Raw genomic sequence first — 22,437 nt, forward strand, 5'->3', positions numbered from 1 at the left:
CACACCCGGCCAAGGCAGCCCGCAACTTCTAGTGTCCATACCCTGCTTCATGTCATGCTACACACTCAAAAGTACTATCAAGGACAACGATCCAAATCCTGGCTCTCCTATGAGGAGATAAGGGAGTCAGAAGAAGGTTAGATGTCATGTCCACAATGTGCTGTTGTTTTCCTAGATGGAAGTGTTCATAGCAGCTGTCTTTTTCCACACCTCTCAGCAATTCAAATAATTGAGTTCCACCCTCACTATTCCACTGAATATATTCCTACCAGGGTCAAAGATCACCAACTACTTATTTGTCAAATCCAAAAAAATGTTTTGCAACCTTATCTTCCTTGACTTTCCTGCAACCTTTGACAATACTGTTCTCTCATTTCTTTTTAACTCCTGGCCTCAAGTGATCCTCCCACCTCAGCCTCCCAAAGTACTGGGATTACAGGTGTGAGCCACCATGCCCAGCCTTCTCCTCTTTCTTCTTTAGTTATAGGACATCATGTTTAGTTCTTTTCACTAATTACCTAGAGCTACCATATTGAGCACCCACTCTGAGTCAGGCATCATGCTATTTCCCTATACTCAATTTTCCAGTAACATAATAAGAATTTCATTATCTCAATTATGGAGGACTCTGAGGCTCAGAAAGTTTGAATAACTAGCTCAAGTTTCCACTGCTAGCAAAAAACAATCAGGATTTAAATTCAGGCCTCAGTGATTTTAATATGCTTTTTAATTTTTTAAATTGAGATAGGGTCTTACTCTTGCACAGGCTAGAGTGCAGTGGCACAATCCTAGCTCACTGCAGCCTTGAACACCTGGGTTTAAGCAATCCTCCTGCCTTAGCCTTCCAAGTAGTTGGGACTGCAGGCTTGTGCCAGCATGCCTGGCTATTTTTCTTTTTTTTTGGTAGAGACTGGGTCTCACTATGTTGCCCAGGCTGGTCTCGAACTCCCGGGCTCAAGCCATCCTTCCACTTCAGCCTCCCAAAAGTCATGGGATTACAGGTGTGAGCCACCCTGCCTGGCAATACATTTTCTTATAACCGCTGTTACAGTGGCCCCCTGATTTGCTCCTTCCAGTCTCCCTAGCTGTCTCTACACTTCTGCTTGCCCCTTATACATTGATGGTCCCCAGCGTTTTGTCCCTCATCCTTTTTCCTTCTCTTTGAATGGTCATACCCACTTCTTAGTTGTCCTGACATTCATTTTTTCTCCAGCATGGACTATTCTTCTCAGCTCCACTCATATTTTCAACTAAGAACAGACTTACTAAATAATTTTCAGGCCAGGTGCGGTGGTTCACGCCTGTAATCCCAGCACTTTGGGAGGCTGAGGCGGGTGGATCACGAGGTCAGGAGTTCAAGACCAGCCTGGCCAAGAGCATGAAACCCTGTCTCTACTAAAACATCAAAAATTAGCCAGGCGTGGTGGCAGGTGCCTGTAATCCCAACTACCTGGGAGGCTGAGGTAGGAGAACCGCTTGAACCCAGGCATCAGAGGTTCCAGTGAGCCAAGATCACGCCACTACATTCCAGACTGGGCAACAGAGTGAGACTCCATCTCAAAAAAAAAAACAAAAAAAGAATTTTCAAACGGGGCCAGGCGCGGTGGCTCAGGCCTGTAATCCCAGCATTTTGGAAGGCCGAGGCAGGCAGATCACTTGAGGTCAGGAGTTCAAGACCAGCCTGGCCAACATGGCGAAACCCCATCTCTACTAAAAAATACAAAAATTAGCTGGGTGCGGTGGCATGCACCTGTAATCCCAGCTGTTCAGAGGCCAAGGCTGGAGAATCACTTCAACCTGGGAGGCGGAGGTTGCAGTGAGTCGAGATCCCTCCCAAAGTGCTGGGATTATAGGCCTGAGCCACAGCGCCCAGCCCCTTTCCCATTGTTAACTCCTACTCTCCTACTCAACCAGCTGGAGTTCCATCACCAATTCCTCCTTTAGGAGATCACTCCACTTTCCTAATTCAAGCATTTCTAGGTACGAATTAGCTGAATCTTTTGTGTTTTTATAGCATCCTTTGCATCTTTCTATCAGAGAGGATCTCACACTCCATTATACCTGTCTACCTATTTGTCTATTTATTATAGTAAGTTTTTATTTAAATTTTTTTTTTTTTTCTGGACGCGGTGGCTCATGCCTATAATCTCAGCACTTCGGGAGGCTGAGGTGGGATGATCACAAGGTCAAGAGATTGAGACCATCCTGGCCAACATGGTGAAACCCTGTCTCTATTAAAAATACAAAAATTAGCTGGGCGTGGTGGCACACCCCTGTAGTCCCAGCTACTCGGGAGGCTGAGGCAGGAGAATTGCTTGAATTCGGGAGGCAGAGGTTCCAGTGAGCCAAGATTGAGCCACTGCACTCCAGCCTGGCGACAGACTGAGACTCTGTCTCAAAAAAAAAAAAAAAAAAAAAAAATTTTTTTTAGAGATGGGGTCTTGTGCTGTTGCCCAGGCTGGAGTGCAGGAGCATGATCATAGCTCACTGCAGCCTCCAACTCCTGGGCTTAAGTGATCCACCCACTTCAGCCTCCAAATAGCTGAGACTACAGGTGTGAGCCACCACAACCGGCTAATTAAAAAAAATTGTTTTTTAGGCTGGATGTGGTGGCTCACACTTCTAATCCCAGCACTTTGGAGGCTGAGTGGGAGAACTGCTTGAGCCCAGGAGTTCAAGACCAGCCTGAGCAACACAGGGAGACCCCATCTCTACAAAATATTTAAAATATTAGCTGGTCTTGGTGGCACATGCCTGTAGTCCCAGCTATTTGGGAGGCTGAAGCAGGAAAATCACTTGTGCCCAGGAGGTCAAGGTTGCAATGAGCCATGATAGTGCCACTGCACTCCAGGCTGAATGACAGAGCAAGACTCTGTGTCAAAAAAATTTTTTTGTTGGGGGCTGGGTGTGGTGGCTCATGCCTATAATCCCAGCACTTTGGGAGGCTGAGGTGGGAGGATCACTTGAGCCCAGGAGCTGGAGACAAGCCTAGGCAACATAGTGAGACCCCATCTCAATTTAAAAAAATAAGAAAAAATAGGCCTGGCACGTTGGCTCATGTCTGTGATCCCAGCACTTTGGGAGGCTGAGGCAGGCGGATCATGAGGTCAGGAGTTCAAGACCACCCTGGCTAACATAGTGAAACCCCGTCTCTACTAAAAATACAAAAAAAAAAAAAAAAAAAAATCAGCCGGGCGTGGTGGCGGGCACCTGTAGTCCCAGCTACTTGGGAGTCTGAGGCAGGAGAATGGCTTGAATCCGGGAGGCGAAGGTTGCAGTGAGCCAAGATTGCGCCACTGCACTCCAGCCTGGGTAACACAGCAAGACTCTGTTTCAAAAAAAAAGAAAAAAGAAATTAATTAAAAATAATTTTTCTACAGATGTGGTTTTGCTATGCTGTCTCGGCTGGCCTTAAACTCCTGGCCTCAAGCAATTCTGCCTTACCCTCCCAGGTGGCTGGGACTATAGGCTAGACTAAATTCTCACTGCAACCTCCGCCTCCCAGGTTCAAGCCATTCTCCTGCCTCAGTCTCCCAAATAGCTGGGATTACAGGTGCCCGCCACTATGCCTGGCTAATTTTGTATTTTTAGTAGAGACAGGGTTTACCATGTTGGCCAGGCTGGTTTCAAAGTCCTGACCTCAGGTGATCCACCAGCCTCAGCCTCCTAAAATGCTGGGATTACAGGCGTGAGCCACTGCGCCCAGTCCCTAGACTAAGTTTTTTGAGAACAGGGTCCACCTTATTTCTGTGTGTGTCCCTGGTACCAAGCACAGTTCCTGAGATATAAAACAATCAATACATGATTACTAAATGAATTAATTTTGCAGAAACCTGTTACAATCCCATCCTAGCCCATAAAAGTCTGTTTTAACTCAAAATTTGGCTTAATAACATTAATCTCTCAAATGCCATTTATACATGTTTCTATGATGAACCCGAAACTTATCATGCCAGGAAACTCTATATATTGAAGCTTCCAGATTGGCAGATATGGAGGTACTGGCAGGGTAGCACAACCGAAGACGACATGGAAATTCCGTGTCCCTTCCCCCATAAAAAAAAAAGAAACATTAAATCAGAAAAAAATATTAACACGAAGCTATTTCATTGGATGCAGCTGCAAGTTGTAAGATTTAAGGTTGTCCTGGCTGGGCATGGCGGCTCACACCTATAAACCTAGCATTTTGGGAGGCCAAGGAGGATCACTTAAGCCCTGGAGTTTAAGACCAGCCTGGGCAACACAGGGAGACCCCATTTCTACAAAAAATAAAGATTAAAAAAACTAGCCAGGTGAGGTGTTGCAAAAGTGTAGTCCCAGCTACTCAGGAGGCTGAGATAGGAGGATCACTTGACCCTGGGAAGTTAAGGCTGCAGCGAGCCGTGATCACACCATACCATTGCAATCCAGCCTGGATAACACAGCATGACTTTGTCTGAAAAAAAAAAAAAAAGATAGCCCTATGTTTCTTTTGCATTTGCCTGTTCTTGAGCTTTATCCTTTACGATAACTGGAATTGAAGCTGAGAGTTGTAGAGGCTACCTGGTGACTATGAGGATAACAGATGATCACTGACATGGCAGAGCAGGAGCAAAAGGCACCTGGTTCCTGCCGGTGTCTTTCAGCCATTGCACTATTCTTCAGCTGCCTACCTCTTTACTTTTTGTATGAAAAAACTTAACCCCTTACTGTATGAACTCATCTGCTGAAGTCAAAAACAATTCTAACTAATGTGGTGGTTATTTTTAATTTCAAAATGCATATGGAAAGAAATTAAAGGGCCAGGCATGGTGGCTCAAGCCTGTAATCCTAGCACTTTGGGAGGCCAAGATGGGCGGATCAACTGAAGTTAGGACTTTGAGACCGGCCTGGCCAACACAGTGAAACTCTGTCACTACTAAAAATACAAAAATTAGCCAGACTTGGTGATGGGTGCCTGTAACCCCAGCTACTTAGGAGGCTGAGGCAGGAGAATCGCTTGAACCTGGGAGGCAGAGGTTGCAGTGAGCCAAGATCGCGCCACTGCACTCTAGCCTGGGCAACAGGAGCGAGACTCGTTTTCAGAAAACAAAACAAAACAAAAAAAGGCCAGAAGCGGTGGCTTATGCCTATAATCCCAGCACTTTGGGGGACCGAGGCAGGTGGATCACCTGAGGTCAGGAGTTAGAGACCAGCCTGGCCAACAGGCTGTATTTTTGTATTTCTTGTACTAAAAATACAAAAATTAGCTAGGCATGGTGGTGTGTGCCTGTATTTCCAGCCACTCGGGAGGCTGAGGCAGGAGAATCACTTGAACCTGGGAGGCGGAGGTTGCGGTGAGCTATCACGCCACTGCACTCCAGCCTGGGGGATGGAGCAAGACAACATCTCAAAAACAAAACAAAACAAAACAAAACTTTTTACATTGAAAATTCCTGCTATCATGTCAAAAGTAGGGACAAACCAGGCGCAGCATGGTGGCTCACGCCTGTAATCCCAGCACTTTGGGAGGCCAAGGCAGGCGGATCACAACGTCAGGAGATCAAGACTATCCTGGCTAACACAGTGAAACCCCATCTCTACTAAAAATACAAAAAATTAGCCGGGCGTGGTGGCGGGCACATTTAGTCCCAGCTACTTGGGAGGCTGAGGCAGGAGAATGGTGTGAACCTGGGAAGTGGAGCTTGCAGTGAGCCATGATCACGCCACTGCACTCCAGACTGGGCGACAGAGCGAGACTCCGTCTCAAAAAAAAAAGTCGAGACAAACCAGCATATTCAGTCACATTGCTCTGTTTGGGAAAACAATATTCTAACCTTCCTCTCACACTTTCCCTAAAATAGGAATAATGCCACCCTCCCAATCACTAATGGAGCCCACTGAAAGTCAATCACTAATCTCTTAAAAGGCAGAACATTATGAGAAATAGAACAAGACCTTTCTTCAGGACAACAATCTTATTAGGGTCAACATGCTGAAGCACACCCTCGAAGACGCCACAGACCAATGTGAGTTTCACTCTCTTCCACAAAATCTGGCTGAGGAAATGGTAGTCACTGCTGGGGTCCATGCTAATTGATTCCAAAAGCCGTCTTCAAATAATCTTCTTTAAGCATCCAAACACTTGAAAATTAATAAATAGATCTATGAATTTTAAAAGATTTTTTGGGAGTAAAGTTATTTTCCCTTTCCCCATATCTGTAATGGACAAGAATAAAATCTGAATAATTCAGTTTTGTTCATCTTTTTGGAATGATGAGAAAAAGATCATTGCAAGCACCAACTCTCATACATAGGAAACTGAAAACCATAAGAAATTGGGCAAGTTAGGCTTGGCTTCTTTGTTTATAAAATGGCATGATATCATCTTTCCTTCTTTAGCTAAATGGAAGAAGCAGAACATTTAGAGCCTTTTTAATGGCACATTTATACATCATTATAACAAAAAAATGAAAAGAGCAAATGAAAAAAAATTGACATACATAGAAATACTTGCCAATACATGTTGCAATAAATTGTTTAGGGCAGCATAACTACCCGAGCTCCTATTTTTTATAACTCTGGTTGAGAATTTAAGGGCATGGTAATTTTTACCAAAACTGAAGCTGATGGTTTTAAGTAAAGCAACGAAATTTACCCTTTATTTAGGAATTAAAGGAAATCAAGGCAAGCAGGACAATAGTGGTACACTGGGAAAAGAACTTTTCTTTCAACTTGTGTTTAATGAATCTAATTTTAGAGACTGTTTCCCATAACTTGGGTCTATGCTATCCTATTAATTTTTATGTCTAGGTACTTGAAATGTTCCATTTCTTTGTGTTTTTTTGTTTTCTGTCCTATGACAGTTCTATGCTAAAGGTATTTTAAAATAAAAGCCAAATTGGCCAGGTGCGGTGGCTTATGCCTGTAATCCCACCACTTTGGGAGGCTGAGGCAGGCGGATCATCCGAGGTCAGGAGTTCGAGACCAGCCTGACCAACATGAAGAAACCCCGTCTTTACTAAAAATACAAAATTAGCCGGGCGTGGTGGCGCATGCCTGTAATCCCAGCTATTCAGGAAGGCTGAGGCAGAAGAATCACTTGAACCCGGGAGGCAGAGGTTGCAGTGAGCCGAGATTTAGATCGCGCCACTGTACTCCAGCCTGGATGACAGAGCAACACTCTGTCTCAAAAAAAAAAAAAAAAAAAAAAAAAGAATTACAACCATATAGAAATGTACAAAGTAAAGAAAAAATGTACTAAGAAATATTATTCATAGTGGGTACTCACCACTGGGTGCAGTGGCTCATGCCAGTAATCCTAGCACTTTGGGAGGCCAAGACGGGCAGATCACCTGAGGTCAGGAGTTCAAGACCAGCCTGACCAACATGATGAAACCCTGTCTCTACTAAAAACACAAAAATTAGCCAGCTGTAGTGACACACGCCTGTAATCCTAGCTACTCAGGAGGCTGAGGCAGGAGAATCGCTTGAACCCAGGAGCTGGAGGTTGCAGTGAGCCAAGATCACACCATTGCACTCCAGCCTGGGAGACAAGAGTGAAACTCTGTCTCAAAAAACAAAACAAAAGAAGCAGGTACTCTTACATTCTTTACCATAATACAGTAATTTTTTAAAAGTTATTTTATAACTATTCTGTTATTTAGATGTCCTTGTATTTAGAAACTTAGATAAATATTCTTCTATAGTTTTTTAAATTTAAAAGCTGCATACTTTTGCCACACTAGGAAAATTCAACCAATGAATTTTGCAATTTAACCATAAAAACACTGATGAAATAACTAAAGCCTAAGTCAACTAGGAAGAAGGTGAGATGTTACATACAATTTTCAGTCAAATAAATAACCTATATTTTTACATTTTAAGGTCTATCAAGTGCTTACACAAATATTACTTGATACAACAACCGTAACCTAATTTACAAATGAAGAAACTGAAGTTTAGAAGGTTAAGACACCTGCCCAAAGTCACATAGCTAGAAGGTAATGCAATCTGAACTAAGACCAGGCCTCTAGGGTAGGATGTTTGCAGTTTAGTGCAAGACCAAGTGTTATGCATCCAGACAGAACATAAAACAAGTCATCAGAGAGTCTAAAAAAACCCATTCTTTAAGTTAATCCAACAAGCAAAAGGAGAATTTTTAAAGAAAAATACATAAAACTGGAAAAGAAACAGCCCTTAATAGAGGCAAACATTATTTTAATTTTATTTTTGAGATGCAGTCTCTGTCACCAGGCTGGAGTGCAGTAGCGCTATCTTGGCTCACTGCAACCTCCGCCTCCCAGGTTCAAGCAATTTATACTTTTAAAAGATACCCAAGAAAGAAAAGCTTGTGAAACGCCTGGAAAACAAGAGAATTAGAGAAACATTAAAGAAAAAAAATATTAAAGTCAGAAAAAAATACTAACATGAAGCAAAGAAAGCTTTGACTGGAGACAGCTGCAAACGGTAAGATTCAAGATTAGGAAGGAAAAAAGTAAGGTCAGCATCAAGAGATGGGCTTCAAGGCTGACTGAGAAAAGGGACATTCATGGGGCTGACGACATTTTCCTATCACACCCATATTCCAACATACAAAGCCGCTCCAGTGATTTAGCTCTTAGACGGGCATATCCAAAATGTTACTGAGTATAAAGGACAACATCACTAGGTTAGACAAGTGTCTGCCAATCATAAAAATAACTCTAAGGCCGGGCATGGTGACTCACACCTGTAATCCCAACACTTTGGGAGGCCGAGGCGGGTGGATCACCTGAGTTCTGGAGTTTGAGACCTGCCTAGCCAATATGGTGAAACCCTGTCTCTACTAAAAATACAAAAATCAGCTGGGCATGGTGGCACGCGCCTGTAATCCCAGCTACTCGGGAGGCTGAGGCATGATAATCCCTTGAACCCGCCTGGAGGTTGCAGTGAGCCGAAACTGCACAGTGATCAGGCCATTGCACTCCAGCCCGGGACTCTGTCGCAAAAAAACAAAACGAGCCAGGTGCGGTGGCTCACGACTGTAATCACAGCACTTTGGGAGGCCGAAGCGGCCGGATCACCTGAGATACGGAGTTCGAGACTAGCCTGACCAACATGGAGAAGCCCTATCTCTACTAAAAATACAAAATTAGCTGGACGTGGTGGCGCATGCCTGTAACCCCAGCTACTCGGGAAGCTGAGGCAGGAGAATCGCTTGAACCCTGGACGCGGAAGTTTCGGTGAGCTGAGATGGCGCCTTTGCACTTCAGCCTGGGCACCAAGAGCAAAAACTCCGTCTCAAACAACAACAACAACAAACAAACAAAACTCTAGTTCTTCAAACTACAACCTCAGCTTGCAGGGAACGTGTGGGGCCTCAGGCTAAGCTGTAAAGCCTTAGGTAACACTTAAAACTAGTAACCTAAGTTGACGTGGGAAAGCTTGCTAAGACAAAAATATCCTGGTACTTAGGTACTAACAGCGGTCAGAATTCGGTTCTTCCATATCTTATACGTGTTCTAACCAAACAGGTGTGAAGGGGTAAGGCAGGTGAAGCAGTAAGAACTGGTTCACCTGAGAGCAGGCACTAATTTAACGGGCGGCTTTTACCTTTTACCTTTTTTTTTTTTTTTTTGAGACGGAGTCTTGCTCTGTCACCCAGGCTGGAGAGCAATGCCGCGATCTCGGCTCACTGCAACCTCCGCCTCCCGGGTTCAAGCGATTCTCCTGCCTCAGCCTCCCGAGTAGCTGAGATTACAGGCATGCGCCACCACGCCCGGCTAATTTTGTATTTTTAGTAGAGACGGGGGTTTCTCCATATTGGTCAGGCTGGTCTCGAACTCCCGACCTCAGGTGATCTGCCCGCCTCGGCCTCCCAAAGTGCTGGGATTACAGGCGTGAGCCACCGTGCCCGGCCTACCTTTTTAATCAAAACAAACAATACATCATGAGAATAAAATGCAAAATTTCTCATTTTTAAGACAAAATAAGGAACTTCAAATAAATGGCGGACCATAAGCTAGGAATTCACTGTCCTCCATCGTTAGGGCTTTTTCCTTCGAAGCAAGTTTGGGAAATCTGCATCCTAATTTCAGCCAAGTGGTGAATTCCTCGAACTTCAATCTAGAACTAAAAGAAGAGGGGCTGCAACGAAGGAAGAAGTCTCGGGACGCTCCACGCCACCCTGCGGCGGTTATCAAATCACAGGCTGAAAACCTGGAGAAAGGTCCGCGACGCCGCGGACCCACGCCGCAGAGGCGACGCCCGCCCTGCCCAACGTCCAGTCTCGTCTGTTTCCCAAGGAGCCAATCAGCACGCGGCCCCGAGGCCGGCTCCCCAGCGCCCCCTGCGGCCGGGAGGAGGACGGCAGCCAGGAAAGATGAAGAGCGCGTGCAGTCCCCGAGGGGCACAACCTAGGATTCCCCCCACGCGAAGTTTCTCTCCGCAATCCGTGCCACCTATCGAGTAGCATTCCTACTGTACGATTCCTGTGAGAAAAGGTAGGCTACGCTGCCTGCCGCAGGTTAGTTTGTTGTAAAACTGTTGGTCAATGAAGTTGCCCTTTTAATTGCGTCGTTAGCGACCGAGTGGCATCGCCCCTTTAAGGCCGGCGGCAGCTGCGGTTCCGGGGGCGGGGTCCGTCTTCAGCAGGACTTGGGCTGGAGCTGGGCTGATTCATTCGGGGCTGGAACTCGAACGCTGACGTCGGCTCCTGAGCCGGGCGCTGCCTCGCGCCTGATTGGCGGGTCCTCGGGGCCGCCCTCCCCAGCGCACCACCCCTGGGTTCCCTCCCGGGTCCGCAGTGGAAACACTGCCCTCTCCCTTCTTGACCCCTAGCCCTTTCTTCCCTCCCTCCTTCCCTCCTGTCGCCGTCTCTTCTGGCGCCGCTGCTCCCGGAGCAGCTCCCGGCACGGCGATGGGTTCTCGGGCCTCCACGTTACTGCGGGACGAAGAGCTCGAGGAGATCAAGAAGGAGACCGGCTGTGAGTTCGGGTTGGGGGTGGGAACGCCGGGCGCCTCTGGCTGGCCTCACAACCAAGGGCGGCTGTCGCTAAGGTCTGGAGCTCGGGTGCCTGTGAGGTTAGGGGGTCCCGGGCAGCCTCCAGGTTTGGGGACCGAGAGCTAGAAGACCTGTTCTTCCAGCTGCAGCTTCCTGGAGCGGAGCTCTAGCTACTGTGGGGCTGTCCTTCCCTTCAAAATTGGGAGTCTTGATCACTCGTAGAGCGTCGACGCCCCCCTTTTCTGCCCTCTGTCCATCAAAGTCCCCGAACTCCTTTCCTTTCTGTTGCCTCGCACCACCCGTCCCTATGAAGAGGCATCCTGAACAGTAGGTAAAGCCCGAGAAGCAAATTCAGGAACTCGAGATGGATTCTGTAGAAAATCCGTTTCTGGGCAAGGACCTAAAACCTCTGACAACTATGGGAAATTACAAACAAGTTCTTGTCACAAATTGGGAAAACCACCCAGAAAGCAAGACCGTGTAGTAAGGCTTTGGGAGACATGACCAGATGCCTGGAGACCTTTAAACAATCAGGGGTCTGGGATTGTGAGACTTCTTTCAATCTGAACTTTTAGAGAAAAAGTACAGTTACTGTGACCACCAGTTTTTTACTTACACGAAGATACTTGCTGTCCTAATCTCATATATATATTGATTTCTACTATGCTGGTGTACTTTTTTATTCGCTATTGAAATTGGATGTGCTCCAAAAATCTCCGTGTGAATTTGTACTAGGAACTGATTTTTTTTTTTTTTTTTTTTTTGAAACAGAGTCTCCCTCTGTCGCCCAGGCTGGAGTGCAGTGGCGTGATCTCGGCACACTGCAACCTCCGCCTCCCAGGTTCAAGCAATTCTCCTGCCTCAGCCTCCCAAGTAGCTGGGAGTACAGGTGCCTGCCACCACGCCTGACTAATTTTTGTGTTTTTGGTAGAGACGGGGTTTCACTATGTTGGCCCGGCTGGCCTCGAACTCCTGACCTCAAGTGATCCACCCGCCTCGGCCTCCCAAAGTGCTGGGATTACAGGTGTGAGCCACCGTGCCCTGCAGAACTGATTTTTTTTTTTTTTAATAGTCCAGTATCTTCCTCATTAGTTGGAACAAAGGAGCAAAACCACTCGGGATTCTGAAGCTCTGTAAAATACCATCATAACTTTGAATAGTCCTTGATAATGCAATGTATGATACAATTGTATTGATGCATACAATATTTTATCTTTTCCGTAAACCTTTATGATTCTTGTTGAGTTAATGAATGATGTAGCACCTGAGCTCTGTCTCTTCATCATACCTGTCTTTGATAATGACATGACCAGAAACTCACTCAGGGGCCCATATGCAGATAGTACTGAGGAGTGCTATGGGGAACTACAGAATTTTTTAGGTCTGTTTAAGTGCTGTTCTCTGCTTTGTGACAAGTTCAACTTTCTGGAGTTTTCAAGTTGAAAGGGATGTTATCTAGCCCCACCCCTTTCTGGACTGATTTGCTTCTTTCAGCCTCCCCTAAAATATGGCCCTTAAGCCTCTCTGTAAAGACCTTTAATGATGATAACCTCTCCACCTACCAAGGCAATCCTTTTCATGATTTTGAATGACCCAAAGTAGTTAGCTCTTTATAATCTGCAGTACTTGTTTGGCCACTGACTTACTCTGACCCTAGGAGTGGAGATGCAAGCAGTTTGGATTCAGCAAGCATTTTATTACATTTCGTGGCCATAACTTCTGGCCACATTTGTAATTAGAACTACTTTAGGTCTAGGGTGACACCGAATTAAAGTATTTGTGTTAAAGAGTCACATGGAGAAATAAGCAGAATCAAAGAGAAATAAATACAGAGTCCCATAATGAGAAAGTGTAAACCATAGTGAAGATGCAAAAAGCCATTTTGCTTCAGAATGAAGGGAGCAGTAATCCCATTCTGGTTTATATACATTTGACCAAATGGAAATGGCCTGGATGGGATATTTTTACCATGTGGCTTGTGGACAAACAACTAAGTGCTCATGGAAAAGCTGTTTTCCCCATTGCCAAAGAGTGAGTCACTTGTGAGGGAGATTCTCTCCACAACCAGTGCAAATGTACGTATTGAGCCAGAATGCTTAGTGAAACAAGTGCTTACTGAATTTTTACAGTGTCTGTTCAGTACTGTGCTAGGTACTCAGAGCAGATGGTGACAAAAAACGCCCACAACCTAGTAGGGGAGATAAGCCCAAGAGAGTTATGATTAGCGTCATGACATAAGAAAGCTGAGATTGTGTGTCATCCACCTTCAGAAATCAGGGAAGAGAGAGAGTCCTTGTGGGCTGTCCTCATGGAGGACAGGAATTGGGCCTTGATACATGGGTAAAGTAGATTTGGATAGATTAACCTAGGGCATTTTGGGTGACTTCCAGGAGAGATCCCCCCAAGCCTGCTACAAAGTCATTCCTCTGCCCTGGGAACCATCAGTTTATCCGAATAGTGTCCATCATCAGAGTTGTTTTTTCTTTTTCTTTTTCTTTATTTTAGAGACAGGGTCTTTGCTCTGTCTCCCAGGCTGGACTGCAGTGGCTTGAGCATAGCTCACTGCAAGTCTTGAACTCCTGGGCTTAAGCCATCCTCCCGCTTCAGCGTCCCAAGTAGCTAGGACTACAGGCACATACCACCATGCTTAGCTGATTTTTATTTTTATCTTTTGTAGAGATGGAGTCTTGTTATTTTGTCGAGGCTGGTCATGAACTCCTGGCCTCAAGTGATTCTTAGGCCACTTCAGCCTCCCAAAGCGCTGGGATTACAGGTGTGAGCCACTGCGCCTGGCCCAGAGTTGTTTTTTTCAAGGAGTAATTTGGAATGATGCAAAAGATTTTGAAGAATAAAAACGGATATCTGGAGTGGGTAGAGAGGTAGAATTTGTCCCATTTTCATCTGTCTTTTCTTCTATGAAGAATTTGGAAAACTATCTATCAGAAGCACTTTAAGAACAATTATAAGACATTTTACTACTTCCTTTGCCAGTACAAAATGTAACATAATTGAGGAATACTAACTTTATATTCAGTGCAAAAGCTGTGCATTGGAATTTGATGATTATATTTAACCATATTTTTTGTAAATTTAAAGAGATTAGAATTTATACATGACTAGATTAGCTAGTATTTGATATTTAATGAATAACAGTGTTTGGAAAAGTAATTCTGGATAAGAATTACCTGTGAGCCTCAGTTTCATCATCTGTAAAATTAGAATAATAATAGTGCCTACTTTATAGGATTCTTATGACAATTAAATGAGATGAATTATGTAAACTACTTAGAATAGTGTCTGGTATAATAAACTTCATGTGAGTGTTATTATTTTGAACCATAGTTAACAATCATCTTATTAGGAAAATACCATTTGCATGTACTAGTTATAAAAACTATGTGTAGGGCTATATCATTGGGGAGGTGACAGCATTTTATACTTTTCTTTGTAGTGGACATTCGATTAGGAATTAAGTACAGATGTTTTGCCAATTCTAAGGAAATAAAATTTTTAAAGGAGTTTTTAACAGTTTATGAAACTGTTAAGTTACGATGTTTTAACAGGAATTGTCTAAGAAATGCTTTCTATTGGCATAAGATACTTGCTAAATTATCTTTGTTCCTACTACCTTCTTTCAGACTTCTGCATTTTCATAAAGCTTATTTCAAAAAAAAGGTGTAATTGGGGATAAAGCCACAAATGTCTTAGGAGTTTCTGTAATCATCACCCTTAATTCACTTAATTGTAGCAATAAGCTGGCTGTGAATTACTTAAAACTTTATGAGGCCAGGCGCAGTGGCTCACACCTGTAGTTCCAGCACTTTGGGAGGCCAAGGTGGGCAGATCACTTGAGCCCAGGAGTTCAAGATTAGCCTGGGCAACACAGGGAAACCCCATCTCTACAAAAAAATAAATTTTAAAAAAATTAGCTGGACATGGTGAAGCGTGCCTGCATTCCCAGCTACTCAGGAGGTTGAGGTGGAAAGATTGCTTAGGCGGGAGGTCAAGGCTGCAGTGAGCCATGTTTGCGCCACTGCACTCTGGCCTGGGAGAAACAGACCCTGTCTCAAAAAAAACAAAAACAAACAACAACAACAAAAACACCTTGATAAACAATTCATGCCATTCAAGTAGTAATGAATGCAGATTATTTTTAGTCTCTACCTTTTGGTATGTGTCATGTGGTACGGGAAGGGTGTTGAACAGGTTTAGGAAGTAAGTTGCACAGGTTGGTAAGGTTTTGTTTGTTTGAAAGAATGTAGTAATGATAGAGTTCTAACAGAGTACAAGCCTGGCAAAGGCATTGCTAGAGAACAATTTCATGGCTAGAATTAAGTAGAAATTCAACTTCAGGTTTCTCGTGCCCCCAAATGTAGGACCCTTCACAGCCCTCACCAGCCTGAAGGTTCTGTCACTTCAGAAAACTGGGCTGTCTTCTGCCTCCTATTGAAATGGAAATGCATGGATAACTAACACCTTTAACTGGTTTTGGGTTAAGTGATTTGTAAAGCTCTGTACTTTTTGAGTTCTAGTGCAAAGTTTTATTCTCATTTGTTGCCATAAAGGGGTAAGAAGAAACTATTTGTCAATTAGAGAGGGCATTATGGGAAAGAGACCCTAAGAACTTTTTTTTTTTTGAGACAGGCTCTCACTCTATTGCCCAGGCTGGAGTGCAGTGGTGCAATCATAGCTCATTGCAGCCTCAAACTCCTGGCCTCAAATGATCCTTCCACCCCAGCCTTTCAAAGTACTGGGATTATAGATGTGAGCCACTGTGCCCGGCAACTACCTGATTTTTAATTTTTATTTATTTATTTTTTTCAGACAGGGTCTTACTCTGTCATCCAGGCTGGAGTGCAATGTCATGATCACGGCTCCCTGCAGCCTCAAGCTCCTGGGCTCAAGCAATCCTCCCAGCTCAGCCTCCTGAGTAGCTGGGACTACAGGCACATGTCACCATGCCTGGCTAATTTTTAAATTTTTTGTAGAGATGGGATTTCACTATGTTGCCCAGGCTGGTCTCGAACTCCTGAGTTCAGGTGGTCCGCTCATCCCGGTCCCCCAAAGTGCTGCGATTACAGAGGTGAGCCACTGGCCAGGAACTTTTTTGCGGGGGCAAGGAGGGGATGGTGGTCCAGAGCATAGGGTAGTTGGAAGTTTATTCATTCAGAAGATAATTGACCCCAGCAGCAGCTGCAAAGATATGAGCTTTATTTTTGTAAATTTCTAGATAAACCATTTGAAAGTTGCAGGTATTAGAACTCTTCACCCCTTCATAATTCTGCATGTATCCCTTAAGTATTGGGATGGTTTTTATGTAACCACAATACTATTATCACACCTAAGAAAGTTGATAATACTTCTTAATATTATCTTTTTTTTTTTTTTTTTTGAGACAGAGTCTTGCTCTTATTGCCCAGGCTGGAGTGCAGTGACTCGATCTCAGCTCACTGCAACCTCTGCCTCCCGGGTTCAAGCAGTTCTCTTGCCTCGGCTTCCCAAGTAGCTGGGATTACAGGTGCCTGCCACCAGGCCCGGCTAATTTTTTTTATTTTTAGTAGAGACAGGGTTTCGCCACGTTGGCCAGGCTGGTCTCGAACTCCTGACCTCAGGTGATCCACCCACTTCAGCCTCCCAAAGTGCTGGGATTACAGGCGTGAGCCACCACATCCGGCCGCTTTTTTTCTTTTTCTTTTTTTTTTAATTGAGATGGAGTTTCACTTTTGTCGCCCAGGCTGGAGTGCAGTGGCGCGATCTCAGCTCACTGCAACCTCTGCCTCCTGGCCTCAAGTGATTCCCCTGCCTCAGCCTCCCAAGTAGCTGGGATTACAGGCATGTGCCACCAAGCCCGGCTAATTGTTTTTATTTTTAGTAGAGACAAGGTTTCGCCACGTTGGCCAGGCTGGTCTCAAACTCCTAACCTCAGATGATCTGCCTGCCTCAGCCTCCCAAAGGGCTAGGATTATAGGCGTGAGCCACCTTAATATTATCTATCACTCACTTCCTATTCAAATTTCTCCAATTATAAGAAGGTAGATTTTGTTTGTAATGTTTTAAAATCTCTCTTAATCCCTAAGAGACTAGTCCAGGGCTTGAAGTCTTCATGTCAGGGGGAATGTTAAGGTGTAGTGTGTTCCAGGAAGCGCAGGCTTCAGCTTTCCTTTTTCTAGAGCTACCTTTAGCTGTACTTGTAATCTTTACGTAGGTTATCAGTCTGTTCTTCTGCATTAAGATTTGGAATAAAGGCAAGGACAAAATAACTTTTTCTTTTCTTTTTTTTTGAGATGGAGTCTCGTTCTGTTGCCAGGCTGGAGTGCAGTGGCGCAATCCCGCCTCCTAGGTTCAAGGGATTCTCCTGCCTCAGCCTCCCGAGTAGCTGGGATTATAGGCGCATGCCACCATGCCCGGCTAATTTTTGTATTTTTGGTAGAGATGTGGTTTCCCCATGTTGGCCAGGATGGTCTTGATCTCTTGACCTCGTAATCCACCCACCTCCCAAAAATGCTGGGATTACAGGCGTGAGCCACCATGCCTGGCCCTCCAAAATAACTTTTTCTTACTCTCTTTTTGCTTTTATTCTTTCCTCTGCCACTTCTGCTTCGCACTTCTCTGAAATGCCTTCCTCCTCTTTGCACAATGCAGTGATGATAGAAAGATTTCAGCAAGGTTAAGAGAGTCTTTTTTTGTTTTTTTGGTGTGTGTTTTTTTTTTGAGACAGGGTCTCACTCTGTCACCCAGGTTGGAGTGGAGGGGTGTGATCATAGTTCACTGCAACCTTGAACTCCTGGGCTGAAACAGTCCTTCTGCCTCTGCCTCCTAAGTAGCTGGGCGTACAGGAATGCGCCACCATGCCCAGCTAATGATTGATTGATTGATTGTAGAAATGAGGTCTTGCTTTGTTGCCCAGGCTAGTTTTGAACTGGCCTTTTGTCAAGGGATCCTCCCACTTTAGCCTCCCAAAGTGCTAGGATTACAGGCATGAGCCACTGCCCTCAGCCAAACAGGGTCTTTTAAATAATCTTTTAACAATTTAAAATGATTATATACCCATACCAGTGGAGAAAAAATACAGCTTCATTCAAGACATGTTTATAGCAGGGCATGGTGGCTCACACCTGTAATCCCAGCACTATAGGGCAGCTGAGGCGGGTGGATCACGAGGTCAGGAGATCGAGATCATCCTGGCTAACACGGTGAAACCCTGTCTCTACTAAAAATACAAAAAAAAAAAAAAAATTAGCCGAGCATGGTGGCAGGCACCTGTAGTCGCAGCTACTCAGGAGGCTGAGGCAGGAGAATGGCCTGAACCTGGGAGGCAGAGTTTGCAGTGAGCCAAGATTGCGCCACTGCACTCCATCCTGGGTGACAAAGTGAGACTCCATCTCAAAAAAAAAAAAAGACACGTTTATATGCACGGCCTTCTCTGAGACTGACTGTCAACTCCTGATATTTCCTTTGGGTTACCAAGAATTGTGCAGGTTTTGGGCACCTATCTGACTAGCTTAGAGCCTTCTGGGGAAAATACTTCACTGGAAACATGATCTGCCTTCACTCACACCAGTTCCAATACCTTTCTACGCATGGATGGTGTAGCTTCTTTATAGGTAGATTGGGATTGTTCTGAGATTGCTTTATATTCTTTGTCACAGTGAATTTAGTACCTAAATTAAAGCCTTCTCTCCTTCTTTTTGTTAACAAAATTACTTGTAACCATATCATTACGGTTCTAAAATTTGTTCTAAAATTTTGGAGATAAGTTTAGATATGACCATATTGATTAATATTAAAAGTTGACATTTGGTTGTATGTTTCTCCACTGACTCCCGTATAACCCAGTTCGTCCTGGAAGATAGCAGTTTTTTTTTTAATGTTTTGGCTACTTATTTACATTATTTATTTTTAACATATTAGTACTTTTTTTTGTTATCGTTTGTTTTGTTTTGTTTTGAGGCGGAATCTCACTCTGTCACCCAGGCTGGAGTGCAGTGGTGAGATTTCAGCTCACTGCAACCTCCACCTCCCAGGATCAAGCGATTCTCCTGCCTCAGCCTCCCAAGTAGCTGGGATTACACCACCACACCTGGCTAATTTTTGTATTTTTAGTAGAGACAGGGTTTTACCATGTTGGCCAGGCTGGTCTTGAACTCTTGGCCTCAGGTGATCTGCCCGCCCTCAGCCTCCCAAAGTGCTGGGATTGCAGGCTTGAGCCACCAGGCCTTGCCACATTTTGAATTTAAGCAGCCATGAACTGGTCTTAACATACTATAGGAGGTTTCAGTGCCCAGTTATTTTATTTGTTTTTTATTTATTTATTTATCTGAGACGGAGTCTCCTCTCTGTCACCCAGGCTGGAGTGCAGTGGCGCGATCTTGGCTCACTGCAAGCTCCGCCTCCCGGGTTCAAGCCATTCTCCTGCCTCAGCCTCCCAAGTAGCTGGGACTACAGGTGCCCGCCACCACGCCCGTCTAATTTTTTGTATTTTTAGTAGAGACAGGGTTTCACCATGTTAGCCAGGATGGTCTCGATCTCCTGACCTGGTGATCCGCCCGCCTCGGCCTCCCAAAGTGCTGGGATTACAGGCATGAGCCACCACACCCAGCCTCAGTGCCCAGTTATTTTGGATGATATAGATTAGAAAGATGTTTAATGGCTCATTTGTGGATTTTTTTGGTTTAAAATAATCTTATTTTTTATTTTGTTCCCCAGCCTTGAACTCCTGGCCTCAAATCATTGTCCTGCCTCTGCCTCTGAAAGTGCTGGGATTATAGGTGCCAGCCATCATGCCTGGCTCTCATTTGTTCATTGAAGGGGTCGGATTAGATAACATTTCTACCAATTTTAAAATTATATAAATTGGATTAAGAAGGACTCCAAAGCAATATAGAAAAAGTGTGAATTACTAAATGAAAAGCAAGCTATTACAACTTTGTAAAATATACAAGTAACTCATATTAGATGATATATGAAGAGCTGGGCGCAGTGGCTCATGCCTGTAATCCCAGCACTTTGGGAGGCCGAGGTGGGTGGATCACCTGAGGTTGGGAGTTCAAGACCAGCCTGACCAACATGGAGAAAGCCTGTCTCTACTAAAAATACAAAATTAGCTGGGTGTGGTGGCGCATGCCTATAATTCCAGCTACTTGGGAGGCTGAGGCTGGAGAATCGCTTGAACCCGGGAGGCAGAGGTTGTGATGAGCCGAGATCGTGCCATTGTGCTCCAGCCTGGGCAACAAGAGCGAAACTCTATCTCAAAGAAAAAAAAAAAGATAAGCTATATGAAGAAATGAAAATGGCAGTGTTGGGATTGTGAACAAATTTTGTTTTTTTCAAAAAATCTTTTGGGAAACTTAGTAATTCTTTTTTTTTTTTTTGAAACGGAGTCTTGTTCTGTCACCAGTCTGGAGTGCAGTGACGTGATCTCCGCTCACTGCAACCTTCACCTCCCTGGTTCAACTGATTCTTCTGCCTCAGCTTCCCAAGTAGCTGGGACTACAGGCACACACTACCACACCCAGCAAATTTTTGTATTTTTAGTAGAGACGAGGTTTCGCCATGTTGGCCAGGATAGTCTCGATCTCTTTTCCTCGTGATCCACCCGCCTTGGCCTCCCAAAGTGCTGGGATTACAGGCGTGAGCCACTGCATCCAGCCCGAAACTTAGTAATTCTTTAACTGACTAATTTTTGCTAAACTAAAAGGAACTTTAGTACAAGAGTAGCCTTTGAGGCCTGAGGCCAGAACTGGGATAGACTGGTCAAGTTCGTAAAGAAAAGGGTTGTAACTGGCAAAGTCGGGAGGGAAATGGAGAGTAATTAGTGCAGCAGTAATACTTGTGCCTTCAGGCTCAGGATGTAAGCATGATGCTGATAATAGCTAACCTGGAGTGCCTGCCATGTGCCAGGCACTTTGCCAAGTATTTTCCTTTCATTGACTGGTGAGTTCGCTCTACAATCCCATTCACTTACCCCTCTCTGGTAAGCCATGGTGCTAGGAATGGAATCAGAATCTGTCTGCCTAACCCTCACAAGTGTGTACACTTTACAGTGAGCCATTTATACCTGCCTAGCTGGCAAAACAGTCCACAACTGTCTCCTTAGTGGCTGGATTCCTGCTGGCTCTGCCCTGATGGAAATGCTTTTGCATTCTCTGCTCAGTGATCACCTTAGAGCACTAGGACAGAACAGAGCCCAGCTTCGAGGGTGAAACCTGATGCTGAAGAATTCACAGCCACACATAGTGTGTCCTCTTATCCCAGTTCTGGGCCACTCACTACCTGCTTGTCCCTGTTTACTTTGTCCCATTGTTCCCAACACTACAAGTACATTTTTGTTTCATGAGCTGAGGGAGGAGGACACCTTATCGGAACGACTTTGGCCACCCCTTTAAACCTCTGAAGGTACAGCCTCGGACAAAGTCCACACTTGTCACACCCTTTTTGGCTGTTGTCTTTTCTCCTCCGATAACTCTGTTTGTTTCCCCTCTCTCACTTCCAATCTATCAGGAGACTAAACTATTTCCCAGAAAGGCCTTTTTGAGTTTTTAGTGTTATTGTGTACCTGCCATTATTGCCTCATTTTAATCGTCGACTTGTATCTTGAGTTTATGGACTAAATCCAAAATGAGGAGCAAAATAGCTTTCTGGTAGATGTCATCTGATGATAGCATGACCATTTTACAAATTTGCCTAATTTGCTTCCTTGGAGCCAGTTCCCTTCCTGGGAACTCAGTGAAGCTCATGCAATCACAGAAAAGAGGCTGATCTTTTACCCAAAGGTCCATCCCAAGGGAAAAGATAAAGCCTCTAATGCTTAGTGTGGGAGTAAACCAGAGTTTTAAAATAGAATCTGTTTAATGTACCCCAATCAAACATTCTACACACAACACCTACCTAGCCATACACATCACCTACCTAGCAGTACAGCCTGAAACAGCAAACTGATCATAGATTTTTTTTCAATTAAAACATGCATTTTTAGCTGGGAACTGTGGCTCATGTCTGTAATCCCAGCTACTTGGGAGACTGAGGCACGAGAATCACTTGAACCCAGGAGGTGGAGGTTACAGTGAGCTGAGATTGCACCACTGCGCTCCAGCCTGGGCGACAAAGTGAGACTCTGTCTCCAAAAAATAAAATAAAATAAAATTTAAAAAATAAGTAAAATAGGCCGGGCATGGTGGCTTATGCCTGTAATCCCAGCACTTTGGGAGGCTGAGGTGGGTGGATCACCTGAGGTCAGGAGTTCAAGACCACCCTGGTCAACATGGCAAAATCCTGTCTCTACTAAAAATACAAAATTAGCTGGGCATGGTGGTGGGCGTCTGCCTGGGTGAGGCAGGAGAATCGCTTGAACCCAAGAGGCAGAGGTTGGAGTGAGCCAAGATCGTGCCATTGCACTCCAGCCTGGGCAACGAGAGTGAAACCCCATCTCAGAAAAAAAAAAGAAAAAGAAAAAGAAAAAAGTAAAAAAATATATGGTAAAAGCATACATTTTCTTA

The 22,437-nt window shown here is 44.6% G+C and overlaps 2 protein-coding genes across 3 annotated transcripts in view; one reads left to right on the forward strand and one right to left on the reverse strand.

Annotated features, from left to right (window-relative positions):
• The window catches only part of EXD1 (exonuclease 3'-5' domain containing 1), a 50,278-nt gene extending 39,961 nt beyond the window's left edge, over positions 1–10,317 (reverse strand). Inside the window, exon 1 of one of the 2 annotated variants that reach the window (XM_054532597.1) lies at positions 5,917–6,097. In XM_054532597.1, the coding sequence (XP_054388572.1) occupies positions 5,917–6,049 (133 nt within the window). In that variant the 5' untranslated portion in view covers positions 6,050–6,097. Of the gene's footprint in view, positions 1–5,916; positions 6,098–9,955 lie in introns of those variants that run through there. The other variant, XM_054532598.2, reaches the window with a different exon arrangement.
• A 418-nt stretch (positions 10,318–10,735) lies between these two features.
• Positions 10,736–22,437, forward strand: part of CHP1 (calcineurin like EF-hand protein 1) — a 50,559-nt gene continuing 38,857 nt past the window's right edge. Inside the window, 1 exon segment of the mRNA NM_001134065.1 lies at positions 10,736–10,925. Within this exon segment, the coding sequence (NP_001127537.1) occupies positions 10,859–10,925 (67 nt within the window). The 5' untranslated portion in view covers positions 10,736–10,858.

Source organism: Pongo abelii, chromosome 16 (assembly GCF_028885655.2).
Source record: "Pongo abelii isolate AG06213 chromosome 16, NHGRI_mPonAbe1-v2.0_pri, whole genome shotgun sequence".
NCBI classification, from domain to species: domain Eukaryota; kingdom Metazoa; phylum Chordata; class Mammalia; order Primates; family Hominidae; genus Pongo; species Pongo abelii.